Source organism: Acartia tonsa, chromosome 6 (genome assembly GCF_053477335.1).
Source record: "Acartia tonsa isolate MP-2025a chromosome 6, ASM5347733v1, whole genome shotgun sequence".
In the NCBI taxonomy this organism is placed as follows: Eukaryota; Metazoa; Arthropoda; class Copepoda; order Calanoida; family Acartiidae; genus Acartia; species Acartia tonsa.
In genome coordinates this window covers 49,398,338-49,420,977 of record NC_137265.1, presented here as the reverse complement: position 1 = coordinate 49,420,977, position 22,640 = coordinate 49,398,338, and the positions used below count along the sequence as shown (strand labels likewise).

The 22,640-nt window shown below is 34.5% G+C and overlaps 1 protein-coding gene across 1 annotated transcript in view; it reads left to right on the top strand.

Annotated features, from left to right (window-relative positions):
- The window catches only part of Jarid2 (Jumonji, AT rich interactive domain 2), a 69,954-nt gene extending 52,699 nt beyond the window's left edge, over positions 1-17,255 (top strand). The window contains exons 42-47 of the mRNA XM_080165182.1: positions 73-171; positions 3,627-3,772; positions 4,442-4,532; positions 4,709-4,773; positions 5,006-5,831; positions 16,969-17,255. Of these exons, the coding sequence (XP_080021308.1) occupies positions 73-171; positions 3,627-3,772; positions 4,442-4,532; positions 4,709-4,773; positions 5,006-5,831; positions 16,969-17,025 (1,284 nt within the window). The 3' untranslated portion in view covers positions 17,026-17,255. The remainder of the gene's footprint in view (positions 1-72; positions 172-3,626; positions 3,773-4,441; positions 4,533-4,708; positions 4,774-5,005; positions 5,832-16,968) is intronic.
- Positions 17,256-22,640: the final 5,385 nt, after the last annotated feature.

Below are 22,640 nucleotides of genomic sequence, written 5' to 3'. Positions count from 1 at the left end.
GATTTAAAAATCCAACTCTGCATGCCTCTTTTTATTTTTCATGATGATAATTAAATTGTAACTTCTTTTTAGTTGCGCCAGAGTAAACTGATGTATCTGTTGACACGTGACGAGTTGAAGCAAATAGTTACCAATCTGTCTAACAGGATCAGCTCCGGACAGTTTGCTAAGGTAAATAGATAGATAGATAAATAGACAGACAGACACATGATGGGTTGATGCAAATAGTTACCAATCTGTCTAACAGGATCAGCTCCGGACAGTTTGCTAAGGTAAATAGATAGATAGATAAATAGACAGACAGACACATGATGGGTTGATGCAAATAGTTACCAATCTAGCTAACAGGATCAGCTCTGGGCAGTTTGCTAAGGTAAATAGATAGATAGATAGATAGATAGACAGACAGACACATGATAAGTTGAAGCAAATAGTTGCCAATCTGTCTAACAGGATCAGCTCGGGACAGTTTGCTAAGGTAAATAGATAGATAGATAGACAGACAGACACATGATGGGTTGAAGCAAATAGTTACCAATCTGTCTAACAGGATCAACTCCAGACATAGATAGATAGACAGATAGACATGTATACAGTTAGATATATGGATAGACAGAAAACAAGCCAAAAAAGAGTAAAGATTAGCTCTGGACTGTTTGGTATAGGTATTAATATTATAGTGTTACAGTGTGCCAAAACGTTACACGAATCTTCAAACAAAATTTGAAACATGTAAGAATCGCCATCAGTTGGAACCATAAGGAAAAAGAATAAGAGGATGAATACTCACCCCTTTTTCATGGTAAAATACTACTTCCCCATCCCTAAATTTAGAAGCAGACGAAAATCAAAAGCCGCCCAGGGCTTTTTGTAAGTAAATCATAAATAATAATGTGAATAAAAAGAAAAGCGATATTTAGCAAACAGCCGTGGGCGGTCAGAATCAGCTGAATGTTCATTATGAAAAAAATTTCCCCCTTTTTAGAAATAGAAGGATTCATCTTTCATGAACAAATTTTTTTAAATAAAAATTAATTTCTATGCAATTTTTAATTAAAACATTAAAACGAAAATATCTAATCTAATATTCTTGCCCTAAATATGGAAATAGTAAAAAGTAAAAAAATATTTTTTTTTAATAATTTTTAATCCTCCCATTTGAAAAGTAGTGGAATAGCCATAAATTTTAGCGCGGCAACAGCGCTGAGTAGGCCTCTAGGCCCACTGCCTATTTTCGTCTTCTAGTGGCTTCGATTCCTCTCTTTTATTTTTTTCTCTATCGTTGGAACTTACGAACTTGACTTTAATTAGAAAAGCTTTACCAAACGTTTTCATTAGAATTTAAATCCTTACAAATACAAAACTCCGAGAGGCGGATTAAATTCAAAACCTAACTCAACTCAGTGATGTTATAAAATCAGCAACACAGATAAAACTATAATTTATTCAGCAGATTGAATTAACAGAAAAAAGGGTGCTTTTCCGCTAAGTGTCTATCGAACACTGACCTCCCCTTTTTTTAAAAAATAGGGAAGATAGTTGGATTTTTTTCCTCTAACCTATCTAATATAACCTTACCAAGTGTAATAAACAAACCACTCTTCCCCCGCTTCGTATTTTCTAATAAAATAAGAGGTGTGGGGAGGGGGTTTTGTGCTCAACTAGGCTCTTTAAGGGAAACCACCGAGAGAAAAAAAACACGTATTTGAGCATTCATGCTTTCTGAACTTTTTAGACTTTTCCCTAATAGAAGCGCAGCTACCTACTTACTCTAAAACTGAAATAGTAACTTGTAAACTTAAAGATATATATTCTTCTTACATTAATTTAGCTAAAATAATGTTTGACCGATGAGCTGATAAACAGATTAGACTAATAGGGAGGGAGGCGACAGTGTTCTGTAAATTTCACTAGTACAAAATTTTTTATAATCACATAATCTTTTTCGTTAACTCGGTACTTCTACTGAATTTTGATTGGTTGGTTCCTTACTTGTAATGTTCAAACATTTCAACCAATAGGTACTGTAACTTTTTATCTGCAATATGGGTAATTTTGTCATTGGGAATACATATTAATTGATGGTCCATTGTCTTCTCTCTATAGATTCCTGTTAAAGGGGGGGGGGGGAATGTGGTGACTCGTCACACGATATACCAGCAATTTTATTTTGGGTGCTACTCCCTTAGTTTTAGAGATAATTGGATGAAATCTTTTTGATTGTGTCACTAATTACCCCAAGTTTTGGTATCTTTCAAAAAAAACGGCGGCGGGGCCGCCGCTCCCGCCGTCCGCCGCCGTTTTCCGCCGCCACCAAAAAATTTTTTTTTTAAATTCTCTTTTATCAAGGTATATCTTAAATTCAGTGCTACTCCTGTGCTTTTAAAGATATTGAAACAAAATCTTTTTAGGTAGGTCAGTAAAAAATATTTGAAAATATTTGAATAAAAAATGGCGGCGGGACCGCCGCTCCCGCCGTCCGCCGCCGTTTTCCGCCGCCACCCAAAAAAAATTTTTTTATTGCATTTCTCGCCGAATTAGGCAATTTGGAATCATTTGAGACAATGATATTTTTTTCAAAAAAATTTCCCCTTACAAGCACCCCTGTGGGGGGACTTATTCAAATTCTCGTTTATCAATGTATATCTTAAATTCAGAGCTACTCCTGTGCTTTTAAAGATATTCAAACAAAATCTTTTTAGGTTGGTAAGTAAAAAATATTTTAATTAAGAAAACGGCGGCGGAACCGCCGCTTCCGCCGTCCGCCGCCGTTTTCTGCCGCCACAAAAAAAATTTCATTTCTCGCCGAATTAGGCAATTTGGAATAATATGAGACAAAGTTATTTTTTTCAAAAATTTCCCCTTACAAGCAACCTTGCTCCCGCCATCCGCCACCGCCGTTTTCCGCCGCTGCCCCCCAAAAAATTTTAAAAAATAACATGGTCTCATATGATTCAAAATTGCCTAATTCGGCAAGAAATGCAATAAAAAACTTTTTTTGGTGGCGGCGGAAAACGGCGGCGGACGGCGGGAGTGACGGTGCTGCTGCCGTTTTTTTTGAAAGATACCAAAACTTGGGGTAATTAGTGACAAAATCAAAAAGATTTCATCCAATTATCTCTAAAACTAAGGGAGTAGCATACTGTATTTAAGATATACCTTCATAAACGAGAATTTGAAAAAAGCAGGGGTGCTTGTAAGGGGAAAAATTTTTGAAAAAAATAACATGGTCTCAAATGATTCCAAATTGCCTAATTCGGCGAGAAATGCAATAAAAAAAAATTTTGGTAGCGGCGGTCCCGCCGCCGTTTTTTTTGAAAGATACCAAAACTTGGGGTAATTAGTGACACAATCAAAAAGATTTCATCCAATTATCTCTAAAACTAAGGGAGTAGCATCCAAAATAAAATTGCTGGTATGTCGTGTGACGAGTCACCACATTTTCCCTCCCCCCTTTGTGGTGTCGAAAATGTCGACATGCAATTAAAATGTTAATATATTACAATGAATAGATGGTCTGATTGTCGACATAGTGCTATTCTCATGACGTTTTCACTACTTCATACCTACTAAATACCACAAATAATATTCAAGGTCATTAGTATAATGATATTGTTGATGTTAAGGATCCTCCCACCGACCCTCCACTCAAACTTGAAGACCTGGCTGACGTGAATGTTGACGAATCTGGGGATGAATGTGGTGATGATGAGACTGAACAGCCAAGACAGAGAGCGTTGCCCTCCTTCATTAAGAAAGAAGTTGCTTCCAGGTAAAATTTCCACTTTTTCATAATCTTTACTGAAGTCTTTCTACATTTAGGGTCGGTCCGTCTGTCCGTAAAGCTCTTATCTTTAGTTTAGGCATGTTATAATAGTTTTATCCATTTCAAACTTGGCATGCTGGTTCCTGTAACAGTTAGGAACAACTAAGAAGGCGTAGCAACTTTATAATCAGTAACAAAATATCCATATGTCCATTTTTAACAATAACATATATTCTTACAAATACAATGGGAATATAGTAGTTATCGCAATAGTCCGTAAAATTGTGAGCAAGATTCCAGTCAAATGCGAATACCCGGTTTTTTGTGGGTTAATTATAAATGTTAAATAAAAGACTTTAAAATAAACTATATATTGATGAAAACCGATTGTTTAAGTCATACAATTATAATTAATACATATGATATAAGAATAAATCTATTTATTTTTTTAAAAATATTACTTTTCTTTAAAACTTTAAATTTCTAACTTCTTGTTATATTATATACAAAATTAGATAGAAAATATTTAACTAAATGAAAAAACATTTGTAGAAATCTGATTAAGTATACTAAATTTAATACTAACTTTATATAGAATAAAACCCCAAAAACGCGGGTTTGGGGTTTTGGGTTGGGTTATGGGTTAACAACTCTGTAATATATTAAAATTTCTAGTTCTGAGGAGACAGATGATGAGACTGAGACCGAGGTTGAAGAAGTCAAGCATCAGAGAACTATTGGTCCAGAAGATTATAGCGTCTTCCAGGTATTTATCTGCCAGTCTGTTTGTCTGTTAATCTATCTGTCTATCTTTTCTGCTGTCTAAGCAATTCAAACAATATTAAACCAAGAACAAAATATTTTCTTGATTTCTTTGTTGGTCAAATGATAAAACACCGTGTGTGGAAAGACCCCTTTTAATATTTATATTTTATATTATAGGATTGTGATGAAGAGGATATTCCACTGGTGGAAGCTCTTTTCTTAGAAAATGATGAAATTATCAGGTAAAAACAGGATAGTTGCTATCAAATTGCCTAGTCGATCAAAGAACAACCCCCCTTATTTTGAAATAAATTGAAACATAGAAGAGGGGGGTTAGTTTTTACTGTACAGGCAAAAAAAATAATACTTTTTATTAATATCCTACTAAATGTAAGAAAAAGAGTTATTACCTAGGTATTAAATAAAACCAACATATAGGAATTGTCTTTTATTGATTCTATTTATCTATTTCAGGCCCTCGGAGCGGCGACAGAAGCCCCGCTGGCGCAAACCTCCGTCAGAGAGTGAGGACTCCGAGAGCGATGAAGCAGAAAGTGAAGGAGAACAACAGACAAGCGAGAAACCAGCGGACAAGAAAAATGCTAAAAAAGCTCCTCCACCGCCCAAACCCCAAAAGACTGCCCAACCAAAGAAACTGCCGGCCGCAGCTGCTAAAAATACCCAGCCGCAAACAGCGGCGAAAGGTAAACAAGGAGGAAGCGGTGCAGCTGCTGGCAATAAGCGGAAACGTGAAAATAGTAGCGATAGCATTGAAATTGAGGCGATCATAGAGGCACCCAAAAAGAAAATTAATAATAAAGACCAAAAGACAAAGGTTCCCGCAGTTAAAGATCCTAAAGCTGCTGTTAGCAAGAAGAATGATGAAGAAATTAAGTCTGAGAAGAAACCTCTGGCTGCTAAGACAGGCATTAAGCGAAAGGATGAATCTCCGCAGCCAGCGGCTAAAAAAGGCAAGAAAATCGCCACAGCCACCGAAGTATCCAAACAAGCTGCTCCTGCAAAACCGAAAGCAGATGCTAAATCAACACCAGCCAAAAGGAAACCAGCCGTAGTTGGTGGTAATAAGGAGCAAACTGCTTCGGCCAAAAAGAAAAAAGTCGCCGAAGACACTGGTTCAACTGCCGGAAGCAGCGGTGCAAGGCGCAACAGCAAGCATGAAATCGCGCCGGTGGTAACCAAGAAACGGCGGTCGAAAAAGCGCAAAGCGAAGACGATGGATGCCGCGGACAAATTTAATCTTCTGGATATTATTCTCACAGAAACGGATGATGAAATGCCGGTAAGTGATTGGTAGGGGTAGGACAATATTAGATAAATATATCCCTTCATTCTCTTGGGATTTTTTTTTCTCATGGGTCTGGGCCGATGCTCTATCCCTAAAGAAATAGCTTTAAACCATGTTAAAACCAATAGGAACACTGTGTGAAAAGCAAAGTACAATCGTTCTAGTGGTACCGAGATCATAAGCTTTAAGCGGACAGATCGATATTATTTTATTTGTATTTATAGATAAAATATTTAACAATTTAAATTATTGGTAGAAAAACACAAAAGATAATCTTGGCACTTCAAATAAGATAATGAATTTAATCTTAAATAATATGACACCAAAAATGTTAATACCTACCTAGTAATGGATATAATTGTGCATGGATATTATGACAGGGGAAAATTGTCGTTAATTTAGGTTGTTAATAAGGACATCATGTATTGGCTAGTTCGTTTATTCAGTTGGAGGGAAGGAGAATAGATGAAAGGGGTGGAAGGAGGGAATCGTTATTTTAGCCAGCTACCGGTTTTATTTTATTAGAGAACATGGAAATAATCTTGTGTAACATCCAAGTAACAATATATCCATTTACCTAGTCTTTCACAATGAGAAATACTTATGAAATAAATAAATTACAAAATAGTTTCAATTATTGTTCAAAATACTCAAGTGTTTTATGTAACACTTGGAACAAAATAATGAATATAATTTTAAAACATGACATCAAAATGTTATAATCATTAGGTAACAAGTAAAAATATATGCAATAGTATTTTAAAGAAAGAAACAGTATATAGATGTAATTCATCAAAAACTTATTTATAAGATTTATAATGGAATTAAAAGTACATAAAAGGGTTGAGGCAGGTATCTTAAGGATAGGACAATGGACGATGGATTGATATACCTTAATTAAAATTATTGGTTGAAAAGTTTGGACACTTCTAGTTTTCAACCAACCAATCAAAATTCGATATAAGTACCCAAACACCGAAAAGATAAGAGGCTATAAAACATTGGGTCCCATTGTAGTAAGGGGGGGGGAAGTTTGTACACTTATAGGAAATAAAAATTCAGTACCAAAGTTTGGGAGGGTCGTATGGGCTTGTTTTTAAAGTTATCAACCTAATTCTTTTTGTAGGCTCTCTTATATGACTTGATATACACGGAAAACTTTGAAAATTGAATTTTGGGACTTTCCCTCTAGGGGCTAGTGGTGCAAAAGACCCCCCAAAACACTAAAATTTTAAGTTATGAGCTTATTTTTAAAGATATCGAGCTGATTTTTTAAATGGAAGCTTTTATTGCATAAATGAGTTGATTAGCCATCCCATATTTCATTTTTGCACCTTACCTCTAGGGGCATGTAAGCTCAAAACTTATAAATTTTGTATTTGGGGGGGGTTGTTTTACTCCAAAAGCCCCTAGAAGTAAAGTGCAAAAATGAAATATGGGGTGGCTAATCAACTCATCTATGTAATAAAAGGTTCCATTTAAAAAATTAGCTCGATATCTTTAAAAATAAGCTCATAACTTAAAATTTTAGTGTTTCGGGGGGTCTTTTGCCCCACTAGCCCCTAGAGGGAAAGTCCCAAAATTCAATTTTCAAAGTTTTCCGTGTATATCAAGTCATATAAGAGAGCCTACAAAAAGAATTAGGTTGATAACTTTAAAAACAAGCCCATACGACCCTCCCAAACTTTGGTACTGAATTTTTATTTCCTATAAGTGTACAAACTTCCCCCCCCCTTAGTCAAATTTCCCCTAATTCCCCCGGAGTAGAGAAGTTGCGTGATCAGACATTTGGCAGTGGGGTTGTGTGTCTTATGGTATTGAAAAGTAATGGATGGCTGTTTCATAGTTTAGAGTAGAGGAAAAGAATAGTGGTGAAGTCATAGTATCCTATAATACAAAGTAGAATGATGTCTGTCTGTTAGTCCGTCTGTCTTTTAAGATCTAGGTAACCACTGAACCGATCGGATTCTACTCTTCAGGGAACATACCTACTGGCCCTGTGGTGGTTTTAGGCTATTTTCTTGGAGCCTTCGGCTTAAAAAAATATTTTTTTTTATTTTTATATTACTTCTTGGGAAAAAGCCCCTATAGGCTAGGAGGGAAGGTGCTAGTAGATGGAAAAACAGACAAATAAGACTTGTAGTAAAGCTTTTAATTTTAAAATACAAATTAGAAATCCATTAAAATACAAATGTGAATTAAATCAAAATTAGAATTTTAATATTAAAACCTTATTTAACTATCTTGAGATGGGATACTACCTAATCTTGCTTTCATTTATGTTTTTTATTTTGTTATTTGTGGAAAATTGTCTGTAAGGCGATGCTATACATGAATTTTCAGTATGGCTGGGAACCAGTTCTAATCAAGCGGATATCAATCGGTTACGAACCAATAGTTATTTCTCGCATCGTATTATAAACGGCTTTCCGCGGATATAGAAAGTACAATTATGAGATTAAAACTAGTTTTTTTAGCCCCGAGGTGCCGGAGGCACCGGCTAAAAAAACTGGTTTTAATCTTATGATTGTACATTTCTATATTCGTAGAAAGCTGGATATAATACGATGCTAGACATAGTTTTTTCGTATTCATGAGAACCGGTTCCTATCCACCGGATTCAAATGAATACGAGAAAAATTGTTAAATCATGCTCTCTATTGAACTATCCCTTAAGATTATAATATTTAGACCTTGTTAAAATTTTTAGGTAAATATTACATCAAATATGTTGTAAATTTGTAATAGCATTATATCATAGTTAATAGCGAGGCTTTTCAACAAGTAGGGTCAGCACTAAGCTATAAAAATTGGAAAGATTTTTAATGAATATAATAGATTTGAAATCTGCATAAAATTTTAAGGAATTTTTATAAAATTCGTTTTTTGTATAATTCTTTATCTATAAGCGCAAATACAAATTAAGTTAAATAATTTTGACATCTGTGATTGGTGGATATAACTATCTGCGCCCTGATTAGAGAAGCTTAAGTGACGTACATCATTCAACCAATTAGAGCGCAGGAAGTTTCCAATCCACCTATCCTATTGGTCAAAATTTATTAACTTAAATTGGATATGCGCTTTTAAATAATGAATTATATAAAAAACGAATTTTATAAAAAAAATCCTTAAAATTTTATGCAGATTTCAAATCTATTATATTCATTAAAATTCTTTCCAATTTTTATAGCTTAGTCAGCACGTCAATATTAATTGTGATGTAAAAATGAATTAATAATTACTATAAATGTATACACCAGTCAAACACTTGATTGATTCTTTAAAGACGCTAATTTTGCTAAATATTTTATCTTAAGTACTTGATTACACTGGTACCTAACCACAATACCTTATTCATTAGATCTAAAAATTGAATTTTGATTGGTTGGTTCCAAACTAACAGTGTTTACACAATAGAAGTATATCATTTCATCGTCTATTGTTTTATCCCTTAAGATCATAAGACACCGGTGTCCTGGATAGGAAACAGGTTTTTTTTACATACGTCTCACAAGACCTATGTAGTCATGAACAGAAGATGATGACGGTTCAGTACATGACTTTCGTTAAATCACAGCGCTTGGGGTATGGTCGGACCTCCCAGAGGTCCAAGCGGGAACATCCGGTGTCCTGGATAGGAAACAGGTTTTTTTTTACATACGTCTCACAAGACCTATGTAGTCATGAACAGAAGATGATGACGGTTCAGTACATGACTTTCGTTAAATCACAGCACTTGGGGTATGGTCGGACCTCCCAGTGGTCCAAGCGGGAACATCCATCCGGATGGCAAACAGACCAGGAGGCCAGAGAGGACGTCAAAACTGGAATGTACAGGGCAACCTGGAACTTGCAGCAGTCTTTTTTTGGCAACGGAGAGGGAAATCAGTAGCCGAGATCTCTCTCTCCTTAAAAACATGTAGGCCGGACACTGTTAGTGCAATAACAGAGGAGGAGAGGAGATTGGTGGTAGAAATTAAGTACAGACTCCAGACAATTGAGAGTAACCCGGGACCGAGGGACAAGACAGAGGAAGGGAGGGAAGCAAGGAGAAACAGAAGAAAAGAGAGGAGACGTGAAAAGAGAGAGAGACGAGCAGAAGAAAGGAGAGAAACAGTAAAGAAGCTATTTGACATTGCAACTTGGAATGTGCAGAGAATGTCTCTGGGAACATTTAACAAGAGGAAACTTAAATCAGTTGCTGAATATGCAACCAAACAGGATTGGGACACAGTATTGTTATCAGAGGTCTTGGCAACGGGGACAGGAACAGTATGGTTAGGAGATGGAGAAAACCAGATAGCAGTGACATACACACAGAGAGCAGCGATTCTTTTAAGAGGTCAAGCATTGAGATCTTGGTGTGAACAGGGCCAGAAGACCAAGAGAAGTGAAAGATCTATTTCGGTGAAAACACTTGGTTTCTCATTAACATCCACGTATATGCCAGTGTGGAATGGGAGAAATGAAGATGAAATAGAAAGAGCAAGGGAAAATCTGAAAGAACATGCAGAATGGGCAAAGAAGGACGACATACTGATTATCGGGGGAGATTTCAACGCACATATTGGTAGAAACGAGGACCGGGAGGGCATATGTGGCATTTTTGGGATAAGGACAACCAACCATCAAGGACTAGACTTATTGGGATGGCTAGAAGACAACAACTTGTGCTATGTGAATAGCTACTACAACCATAAAAGAAGAGGGACATGGTTCAACAACGCCCTTGGAAGATGGTATGAGCTGGACGGATTCATAATGAAAAACGTACAAAGACATAAACTAGTCAGAAAGGTGCATACAGTGATGGAAGCATCACTGTCGGATCATAAACCAAAGAAGATGAAAATAGAGCTTAAGAACAAACCAAAGATTCCCAGGAGACAGGAGAAGAAGGTTCCAAGAGTGCAATGGGAAAAACTAAGAATAGCTGAACATGCTACAACATACAGACAAAAAGTGGAAGAGAAGCTGGAAAATATGGAGATCAATGAGAGAAGAAGGACTGAAGGACTAGGGTGGGAAGAAATAGCCAGAGTTACTACAGAGGCAGCAGCAGAAACCTGTGGAACAGAAGAAAAAAGAGTAGAGAATCCATGGATGATTGGCAGAGATGAAGAGATTGAGAGAATGAGACAAAGAATTACAAGAGCAGTTCAGAGAAGAAATCAACTGACGTCCGACATAAGAGCAGCAACAACTAGAAGAGAAAAAGAAAGAATAGAATTAGCAAGACAGCCAGTGAGAGAAGAACTTAAAGAAGCCAGAAAGGACTTGAAACAGAAAACAGCTAGATGGGAGAAAGAGTGGTGGGAAGAGATACTAAATGACTGCAGAGATGCTGGAGAGAGAGGAGATCAAGGAACAGTTTATAAACATCTTAAAAAACTAGGCTCAAGAGGTATCACCAGAGCACCAGAGACTACAAACATCACAACAGAGGAATTTAAAACACATTTCCAAGCTATCTCAAAGGACAGATTCGAAAACAATCCAGAGGATATAGAGGACATAATAAATCTTATTGACGACATCAGTAACACAGAGGAAGCCAGAGAATATGCTGAATTACTAAACACAACACCACAAAGAGAAGAGATACTGAAACAAATGAAAGAGATGAGTGAATCAGCACCAGGAAAAGACGGAGTCAGACTGATATACCTGTTAAATGGAGGACCAGAGCTTATAGATAAACTAGTCACAATGATTCAGGACATGTGGGAGAAGGGACAGGAGGAATGGGACGACTCACTAAAGATTGGACAAGTGATTCCACTGTTCAAGAAGGGTGACAAAAACAACGTCAACAACTACAGAGGAGTATGCTTACTAGCAATGGGATCCAGAATAATCGCCAGAATAGCTGCTAGCAGATTAAGGATATGGGCTGAAGAAATGAAATTGTTAGATGACGACCAGGCAGGATTCAGAAAGAAAAGATCTACAGCGGACGTGACACAGATCATGGTAAGGATTCAGGAGGACACCAGAGACCTGTTCAAGCGAGCAGAGAAGGCAGGAGAAACTATACCTGAAGGTGAGAGACCTGCTGCCAGACTTTTGGACCTCCGGAAAGCTTACCCCAGGGTTAACAAGCCAGCACTCTGGCAAATCCTGAAAAAGTATGGAATTGGAGATAGATTTTTGAGAATTTTACAAGACCTACATGAGTGTACAGAGTACAGAATCAAGAGCAGATCAGGTGAAAGTGAATCGTGGGTGCCAGAAAGAGGACTAAGGGAAGGGTGCCCCTCTTCACCGCCACTTTTCAACATTTTTCACCAAGCAGTGATGAGACTGGCGGCTAAGTCCAGGAAACGCAAAGCAGAGGAGACAGACATGGACTATGGGTTAAACTTTAAATTTGTACCTGGAAGCTGCTTCCCAGGAACAAGCCGATGGGAAAAACCTAACTCAGAAGCCAAACGTATCAAAATTGATAAAGGACTATTTGCGGATGATACGACGATAGTTGGCAAGAAGAATGAACTACAACAAGGAGTAGATGAAACAAAACGAATAATGGCAAAATTTGAAGAGAGAAACAATGATGACAAAGAAGAACATCTAGACTTCGGAACAGAAGAGAGTGAGAAAATTAGAATGTTGGGAAGTTGGATGGGTGAAAAAAATGACACAAGCCAGAGAATGAAAAGGGGAGGAGCAGCTTGGATGAAAGTGAAAAACAGGCTAAAAGGTAGCAAGTTGTCCAAGAGGAGTCAAGCTAAGATTGTGGAAGCATGTGTGGAGAGCACAGTCCTGTTTGACTGCCAAGCAAGAACCTGGCATGGAGGAGAGATCAAGAAGCTACAGAGTATGATGGACAAGAAGTACAGACAGATATGGAGCAGAAGGACAGGCCCCCCCCTAATTCAGATGCAACGGGAGGGTAAAAACATGTTTGATGTAAGGAAAGACCTTGGAGTGAAATCTTTGAGATGGAAGATAGAGAAAAGAGTGCTGGAGAGGATAGGCCACGTTATGAGAATGAAAGATGACAGAACAGTAAAAGCAGTTGTGCTAGGTTGGATGGAAGACCTAGAGACCAGAGAGAAAGTTCCAGGAAAGAAGAGAAAGACTATCTTGTACTGGAAAAACATCTTAAGAGAGGCACAGATTGACTGGACCAATATTGGAACACTAACCAAGGACAGGAAAGGATGGAAAGCCATTGTCAAGGCCAGGATGGACCACCTGGAGAAGTGGGAAAACAGCAGAGGTAAGACATGGACAGATGGTAGGATGGAGAGAAACCCAAGACCAGAAGAACCTGATGAAATGCCAGGTTTTACATGCGAGTTTGAAGGCTGTGAAAAGATCTGCAAGAGCAAAGCTGGACTTATTACACACAGAAGACGACTACATGAAAGATCTGAGAACAAGGTTACATTCAAATGTCAATTATGTAACCAGGAGTTTGAAGCAGAAGGAAATTTGAAAAACCACCAGAAAAGTTGCTCGGGAGAAGCCTCACAGGATCCAAACAGGAGGAGATGTGGAGACTGTGGAAGGGAGACCACAACCAGCAACTTTGCAAGGCACAGGAGAACATGCGGGGGGCAGAACCCCCCACCACCGGGACCAAGACCTCCATCAAGAAGATCCCGATGTGACATCTGTGGGATGATGATCACAGTAGCAAACCTGGCCAGACACAAGACGTTAAAGCACGAGCAGTAGGCAGTGTACTATCGGTACAGAACGCCTCAGAAGAAGAAGAAGAAGTTAAATCACAGCTGATCATTTTTATGGATTTTTTTGAAAATTACTTTTTTACCCAAAATTTCATAATTTTTCAAAAAAAAATCTCAATTTTCTTACATTTGCTGCTTAGTTAGCCTAAAGGGATAGTTTCACGAAGTGCATTTAAAAAAAAAATAGTGAACTGTAAGTTTTTTCTATTTTAAATAACGTAGTAGTGCATAATATAAAGTTATTGATTAAAATTAAAAGATTTGACCAGGGATTTTCCTTAAAAAATGAGTTTTTCATTTTTATTTTCAACTTCGTTGCATGTTATATATGGCAAAAACTTTTTTGTCATAAATACAACTTTAGATAGCATTTACTAGTTAATAGAACTTCAAACTTTTTATACAACAAAATACACATAACAACAAAGAATGATCAATAAAATATTTAGTATGGTACTTAGAGTAGTGATCTTTTTATATGTCTTAGTAGAATATATTAGGCATTGGATAGATATGATTGTGATAAAGAATTTTAACATTGACCTGACCAAACTTTTTTTTATTTGACAATATCTAAAAAAGTTAGTGATTTGCAACATAAATTACATGAGAATGGTCTTTTTATATATATATATATATATATATATATAAATAATATAATAGATAATGTGTATATTGTAAGTAAACCGGACGGTTTTCTTAATTTTTTAAAAAAGAATCTATAGAAAACCTGTCCTATAATGAAACGGACGTTATTTTTTATGTTTTTTAAGTAACTTGTCCCAAGGGGAACCCCTGTTCAATTTTTTTATAACTCTTGTGAAATATGTGGAAAAAAATAGACCATTCTCATGTAATTTATGTGGCAAATCACTTTAACTTTTTTCGATATTGTCAAATAAAAAAAGTTTGGTCTGGTCAATGTTAAAAATTCTTTAACATATAATCATATCTATCCAATGCCTAATATATTCTACTAAGACATATAAAAGTTCACTACTCTAAGTACCTTAACTCTTTAAATACTCTTCATAGAACTATCCCTTTACACAATAAAAGTATAATAAGTAACAGCTGTACTGAAGATTGTGCTATCACCTATAACAAGATCTTTCAGAATCAATGGAATAAGATTTGTAGTCAGAAATTGAGTAAGAGTTAATTATTTTGAATTAATGTTCAACAATGAATTTGCACGTAAGAACTGCTTCTGGCCTCCATAGGCTTTCACCTGGCTTCAACATGATTCAATCTATCTGACTTTGCCTTTGACTAAGCAACATAATGTTTTTGCCCTTAAATTTCTTTGACAATTTCTTTCTTTTCTATCAATCCACTTGTTAAACTTCTTGATCCATGTATCAAGACATTCAAGTTACCGTCCCTGTCCTTCAACTTTAACAAGTATGCCTTATAATACTGTCCACTAAACAGGGTACCTTTCTCCACCCTGGTATAGCTAGACCTCTAATCTAGCTGGCTGACATGGTTCACCCAGCCTATAAATCTTGATGGAAGTTAGTTTAGAATTCTGACCTTGTTTGTTAATCATCAATTTCACACACTTTTGACTCTTTCTTTAAAGTTTTTTTCAACTTCCCGTTCTTGTACTTGTTTGCTATTGAACTTGTGGCTTGACTTTTGCCATATGAAGGGATTACCTCAAGGTTCAGAATAAAATTTCAAGTATTCTAACTTTTTACTTCCTTTGGTTTCCTATGAACCAGCTACTGTCATGAAAGATCTTTCCATGGGTGAAAGCCTAGACTGCAATGCATCTAGCTACATGGTCTTTAAGACTCCCTTGCCTTAGTTACTTCAGCTAAGAGCTCCTGTCCTCTTATTCTCTATTACTCAGAAATTCACCATGGTTTCCGCCTACTCTGCTGACTGATATGCTAAAGTCAGGGGGGTCTATGATTCCAAATCTAACACCATTTGATAGACAAACCGCCCTATATTCTTGCTTGCTAATCCTATATTGTGGTCTTCTTGTTTAACACCTTCCTAGGTCCCTTTACTACTGGTAGCTTTTAGGAAGGGTAGTATTGATCTGCTTAGGACAGAAAACTTGCCTGTGTTTTATTTTCAAATTGGGTTTTAAAGTCACCAAAGAAACCCACACTTGAATGAAATCCAGTTATGATCATGTAACCAGCACTCACATTCCCTATAGTCATATAGTCACAGTTTGAACCACTTGAAACTCTCTTGCTTCAAAGAACAAAAGTGTTTACCATGTCAACCAGTGTGAACAAAGGGCAGAGACTCAATCAAGATCAGCTATATTAACCTTCTGCAAGCTCTTTTGAACCAGGGACTGGTTGTATATTCAATTGTAGCCTTGTATATATAGTATTATAAGACTTTGAACATGGCAACCGTGGTTATGTACATCTGTCATGCCCCAAGCAGATATTGTTTTGATGTTGAGACATCAAATCAGCCAGGAACCAATATTGAGCAGCATAACTTGTTAATATTTCAAGGAAAACTTGGAACAGAATCATTGCTGTTATTGAAGCATGTTTATTTTTATTGATGATAACACAGTCCTTAGGTTCAGCTGTATTTACTATACTTTTCTTGCATAAATTTAGTCTAACTAAGCTGCAAATGTGAGAAAATTGTGATTTTTTTGAGAAAAACTATGAAAATTTGGGTAGGTATAAAAGTAATTTTCAAAAAAAATCCACAAAAATGATCAGCTGTGATTTAATGTAAGTCATGTACTGAACCGTCATCGTCTCCCGGTCTTGACTACATAGGTCTTGTGAGACGTATGTCGAAAAAAACCTGTTTCCTATCCAGGACACCAGTGAAGATATTTTCAATGTTAATTCTAAAAGGATCATTTGTATCAAACATTTTGACATTCAAGAAAAGAGCTTCGCTATTATAAATGTTGTCATCTTTGTTTATTATATAAATAAGATCTATTTTATAATTCTCTCTCGTCGAGGATTTTCTTTAAATAAAAGATTTATTTTATTTTCAATGCGTTTGCATTTGGAAATGAAGCTACTCCTTAATTCTACATAATCTGTTGGTCTGTCGGCAATTTGTTACGATAAGTTAAAGTATATCACTAAATTTGAAAAAACATAATTAACCCTTCTGTAGATATAAAAGTTGTGCTTAAAAACAATAGTAGAACTAACGATAATATTCACTAAATATTTTTCACTAATATTTTTGTCTATAGTTATTTTCAATAAGGAATACACATATTTAGTGAATATTATCGTTCTACTACTGTTTTTAAGCCTTAAAACTATCACCTTTACGGAATTTTAGCACAACCTATATGCCCCTTATTGGTAAATCTTATTGTTAATCAATAATCATATTTCAAAAACAAAAGATTGCATTCTTTTAATTGTTTACACAACATTTTGTCACAATAATGATTGTTTATAATAATTTAGGTGAGCGCAAGCGAGGAGGGAAGCGAATCAAGCTCAAGTGAAGAGGAATGGAAGTAAAACAGACATGAAGACACACATCCTTTTTATAGAGTAGCTTCGCTACTATATAAATCAGCATTTAAAATTTTTTTGGACGTTTTATGACGTTATAACAGGCAACAAATATGGTGGTTAAAAAAGTCCACCAAGTGAAATATGCACAAAAACATTATAAAAAAAGAGTTATGCAAAGTTAACCCATGATATTAAAAATGAAATAATGGATGCTCTATATAATAATACTGTATTTTTTATTTATTAGCTTTCTAGATTTCTAACTCTTTATTTTTGCTATACAAATAACGTTATTCTGATTACATAATCGTTAAATAGCTGTAAAAATCGTTTTGCGTTTAAGAAAGGGGGGAGTGGATATAAGAATTACCATACACAACGGCGTTCTCATGATTTTGGCTGGGGGGGGGGGGGAAGCCTGCCAAAAAAATACCAACCTCCATGCTTTAAATATTAAACTGTTTTTAACCTATTTTTAAAACATATATCAAAAATATACTATGACACCAGTAGAATTAAACTGCAGAGCCTAAATTTGAATTAAGTCCCCAATAAACTTTTTTGAGGGGATTTAAAAATTAATTTTACTGTTGCTGTGGTCTTTTTTGATCAGAGCAAAAGGTCTTTTTTTATTTGGGTAAAATTCGTAGCTTTTAGAGTGTTTTGCTTCATATATATAGTATTCTGGTATAGAGTAAAATTAGGCCTTTTAATTTCATCTAAATTAATTCATTAAAAACTTAGTTCTTTACAATATATCAATGAATTAACTTTATCGTGCTTGTTTTCCATCACTTATTTAAAACACAAAAAAGTTGGCTGTAAAGGGTTAAATAGTGAAAGATGACAACAAACGTTTACACAATACAACAAATTTTTTTTGTCACATTTACAAATATGATAAAATATAAGATTATTCAAACTTATTTTTTTAAATATTTTTATAAAGCATGTATCTTTTATGTGTATAGTTTTCATTCTTTTCATTTCAATTAAATACAAATTATTTAACTACATTGGAAATAAGTCACTTTGTGAAAACACTCTTTTTTGAATTGTAAAAAACTGAAATGAAACAAGACTTTTAATTGGTTCAGACTTCAGAATAATATGTTTTATTTTAATGTTAAATTTCTTCTATATAAATTATTGTTTTAGAAAAAAATTATTTGCATCGAACAGAGTAGAGTTTTTATTATTGTATTGATATAATCTGAATCACATCAAATTGTTCTGTAAGAAACAATTTAACCCCAAACTAAAAAATGCTTTTGCTTCCATCAAAATGATCACAGCAACATATAAAATTGATTTTTAAATCCCCTTAAAAAAGTTTATTGGGGACTTAATTCAAATTTGGGCTCTGCAGTCTGATTCTACTGGTGTCATAGTATATTTTTGATATATGATAAAAAAATAGGTTAAAAACAGTTTAACGCACATTTACAAAACTTAAGCTGAGTAAAATGCTATATTTCAACAAATTGTATTTCAAATTAACTTACATTAAATTAGCTGAATTTTCCAAAAAATATCTTCTAGCTATTTAAAAAATTAAAAATCTATGCATTCCAATCAATTTTATGCACTTACTAATCAATTGATACTTATTAAAATTTTATTTTCAAAAAATCTATGTTTTTATGTTTTTGCCTTAAATTTATATAATAAGGGGATAGTTTCATTAAGGGGATTTATTAAATTAATTTTTAAACTTTTTATTCCATTTTCATTTTCTTGTGATATATGCAGCTTTAAGTAATATCTACTCATGCATTAAATACTTCTTATTTTCTTGTAATTTATGTTGTATTTCTTTTTGTATTAAATGGTAATTTTAGTAATCACAAGCATTTAAATTTACTTTTTAACTAGTTTTAAGTATCTTAACATATAAAACCACTTTATAAAGTTGCAAAACGTCTACCAAATCCTTGTTGGAACTATCCCTTTAGACAACAAATGTGCCAATAATCTCGTATTAGTAGATAATGTTAATATTATAATATCCACACAGATTTTTTAAATTTGCCGCTAAAATGAACCAATCACGCGTCCGCTTGTCAAAATACTAGCGTATTATTGGTTGTATTACGGAAAGGGAGACCCACTATTGGTTTATTTTAGCGGCAGGCTGTATCATTATACTTATTTATGATCTTTTGGCCAATAAAAACCGGTTTTTGGCCATTGCATTGGATAAACTTGAATATTATACATTTGTACTTAAATAAAGTTAGATGAATATTATAAATTGAGTATATTAAAATTAAAAAGTTTAGGTGATCAATCCTTCAATTGACCAATAGGAATACTGTGTAGCAATAATCTGACCATGTTATTGGTTAGAATTTGTACACATTTTGGTATGAATAGTAAGGTACTAATTTTATTGATCTAACTTTAATGATATTATGATCTGTTAATTTTAGTCATTTCATTCTTTTTACATGATTATTATTATTAAATAACTTATTGTTCTTCATTTGTATAATTATTAACATATCGCCCTGACAGTATTTTAAACTATTGTATTTTTAAGTAGTGCAGATACTCATTAATTAGACTATGGTCGTACGCTCTTTATTTTCTCTTCTATTATTTATTAAATCTTCAGTTTTTATATTGTTAATGCTGCGCTACTTATGTACATAACATACATTATTGTCCTTGTTTAACTATCTATACATGCTATTGTTATATAAATTGATATTTTTTGTTTTAATTGTCCTTATATATAACTATATTATTGAAATTAAATGGAATAATATAACTTTTTTTGCTAAATAAAAGTTATGAAATGAAACTAGATTTTTATTTATTTTATTCTTAATTTTGTTATCTTATTAGTGGCATTGACACAGAAAATAAACATTAAACTTGAATAAAATAAATCAAGAAACCTTATAAAAATGCGGATCTACTGCAGTTCATGGTAAAATATTTATATTAATTATTTAATTATAGCATACTTACGGGTCCAATACTCCCCAGGGTATCAATTGATACTAAATGAAAAAATTATTTTTAACAGTGTAGGGTGACTTTGTTTATCATCATTGGGAATGATCATCAATTTATTTTAGACCAATTACATAACTCATTGTAAAAATACCAGTCTGTTATTGGATGTCTTCAAATAAAGAAGTCACGTAATTGGTTTATTTTAGCGGCAACTTGTAAATTCGAAGTTCACTGTTAAAAATAATTTTTTCATTTAGTATCAATTGATACCCTGGGGAGTATTTGTTAAAATTATAGTTTTTGTTTTTATAAGTATAGTTGACCATAGTTTTTATTTTTCATGATCTGTGTTAAGCCCTAAACATTTTTAAAGTCATTTTTTTTTACTAAATTTACAGTTAAATTATTGTTTTATGGCTCTGCTTGGTATGTTTGTTGATATCATAAAATGTATATGTACATATAATAAACAAATATTATAAACTGATCTTTTATCCAAAGTATAACAGTTTCATACTCTACAGGGTATCAAAAATTACGATAGAGGGTATCAAAAATTACGATAGAGAGTATAAGAAACTTCCTCCTATCATATTGAATTTTATTACATAGAGCGTATTGGATAATACTATATAGGCACATTCTTTATTTAGTAATACATATTACTCCCAAGAACACTAAGTAATACTCAATACAGTATTGGAATCTTACTTGTATCATAATAAGTTTTTTTTGCTAGAACGTATGGGATGATACTATACATTAATGAAATGAATATTATCTGATGCTAAAAAAAAATTAATTTTTAACTGTGTTGTACCATCTTTCAGTGACCTAAGGGGATAAAGATAATAGCTGATAAATTGATGTATATCCCCAATGATGCTAAACAAGATTAACCCTTCTGTAGATAACAGTTAGTGGTTGAAAGGTGTGTACACTTACCTTAATGAACCAACAAATTAAAAGTCCTCAAAGCTATTAAGCCAACAAATAAGAAAGAATTATTATAAAACTTTGGGGACTACCTCCCTGACTATCTTTAGTATCTTATCTAACTAGCGGATTCGCCCCTAGCCTCTAGGGGCTTTGCCCCAAGAGTTATAATTACATCTTTTATTCCCCCAAATCCACCACTATTTTAAATAATTAAAAGAATGGCGTTTTTTTTGTTTTTGGGGTGGTTGGGGGTGTCCCATCCCCCAAGAAAATAGCCTAAAACCACCACAGGACCAGTAGGTATAATTCCTGAAGAGTAGAATCCGATCGGTTAAGTGGTTACCGAGATCTTAAGGGAAAGACGGACAGACATCTACTTTGTATTATCTGTAGATAAAAGAGTTGAAAGATTTTATGAAAGTAGGGAAGGTGGGGGGGGGGGGATGAGTATAAAAAAGGGAAAGAAAGTGTCCTGGCTATAGATGTACTGAATTTCAGTTTCCGAAAGTGTACCTAGCTTCCGCGTCCTATCTCAATAGCTAAAAAAGCGTCAAACTTTTTTAAAAAATTAAAATTTTGAATGTATAATGTATAAATTGTTTATACATTATATCGCTTTTCCCTTTGACCGGAGTAGATGAAAATAGCGTTTGCAAAAATTGGGTTATCTGCTGTCCAACTTTGGAAATTAGGAAAGAAATAGGCAATCCATTTTCAGCACATCTGGCTATATGATATCGGTATTTTCATAAAACAGCAAATCCATCCACTAATTTAGCATGACATGTTAAACCAATATATGTATAGTCAAGATATCAGATCTATAGTATAGATGTACAATATACAGACAACAACCTCCTTTCCTTTTTCATAGACCTCTTTCGTCTGCTTCTAAATCATTTTCTGCTACTTGGCAGTTTTAATATAAGCGACACCATATTGGTTGATTTCCAATGACACAATAGAAAGGTTGCACAAGACGGTTGCAATGGGGAGATACAGTTATTTAACCCTTTCTCCCTCTAGTGTTATACTCTAATGTCCAGATAACTACCTGGAGACCCATTTCGTCTGCTAGCAAATTTCTTTCTATTTTTTGTAGGTATATAGTTGTGTTAATATTTCCGACGCTATTAGCTGATTTTAAAGACCCAAAGCAAAATCGGGACAGGATCCCCACACCGTTGGTAGAAATACATATAGCAAGTGTCCCCTCTAATCTTTTATTTTAATAATACATGTCCACTATCAGTCAATTTGAATTTGAGCCTAACGTGTAGGTCATTTTAGACGTAAATCTTCTATGAGGGGGCAGATAAGAATTTTCTTGCTGCTTATTACTAATGATAAGTTGATCAAACTATGGGTACAATAATAATTTACCATCCATAATCCCCTACCTCCCTGGCAATTAGGACATCCTTCATCGCTATCTATATCATGCGTTTGACAGAGCTGAAGTAGGAACTAGGGTTTGGTCGGACATCTGGCAAACGTAAGATATCCGGCAATAAAAATCAGCCGGTTATCCGGTATCCGGATAGTTTCAATATACGGTATCCGGCCGGATTTTGAAAATGTCGGATATCCGGCCCAACTCTAGTAGGAAACCTTAAAACAAGTTTAATGTATGGTTCAGATTATGAAATGGTAAAGATTGTTTGATTAGACCAAAATTAATTTGATAATTAAAGACACCTTGATATAAACAAAGC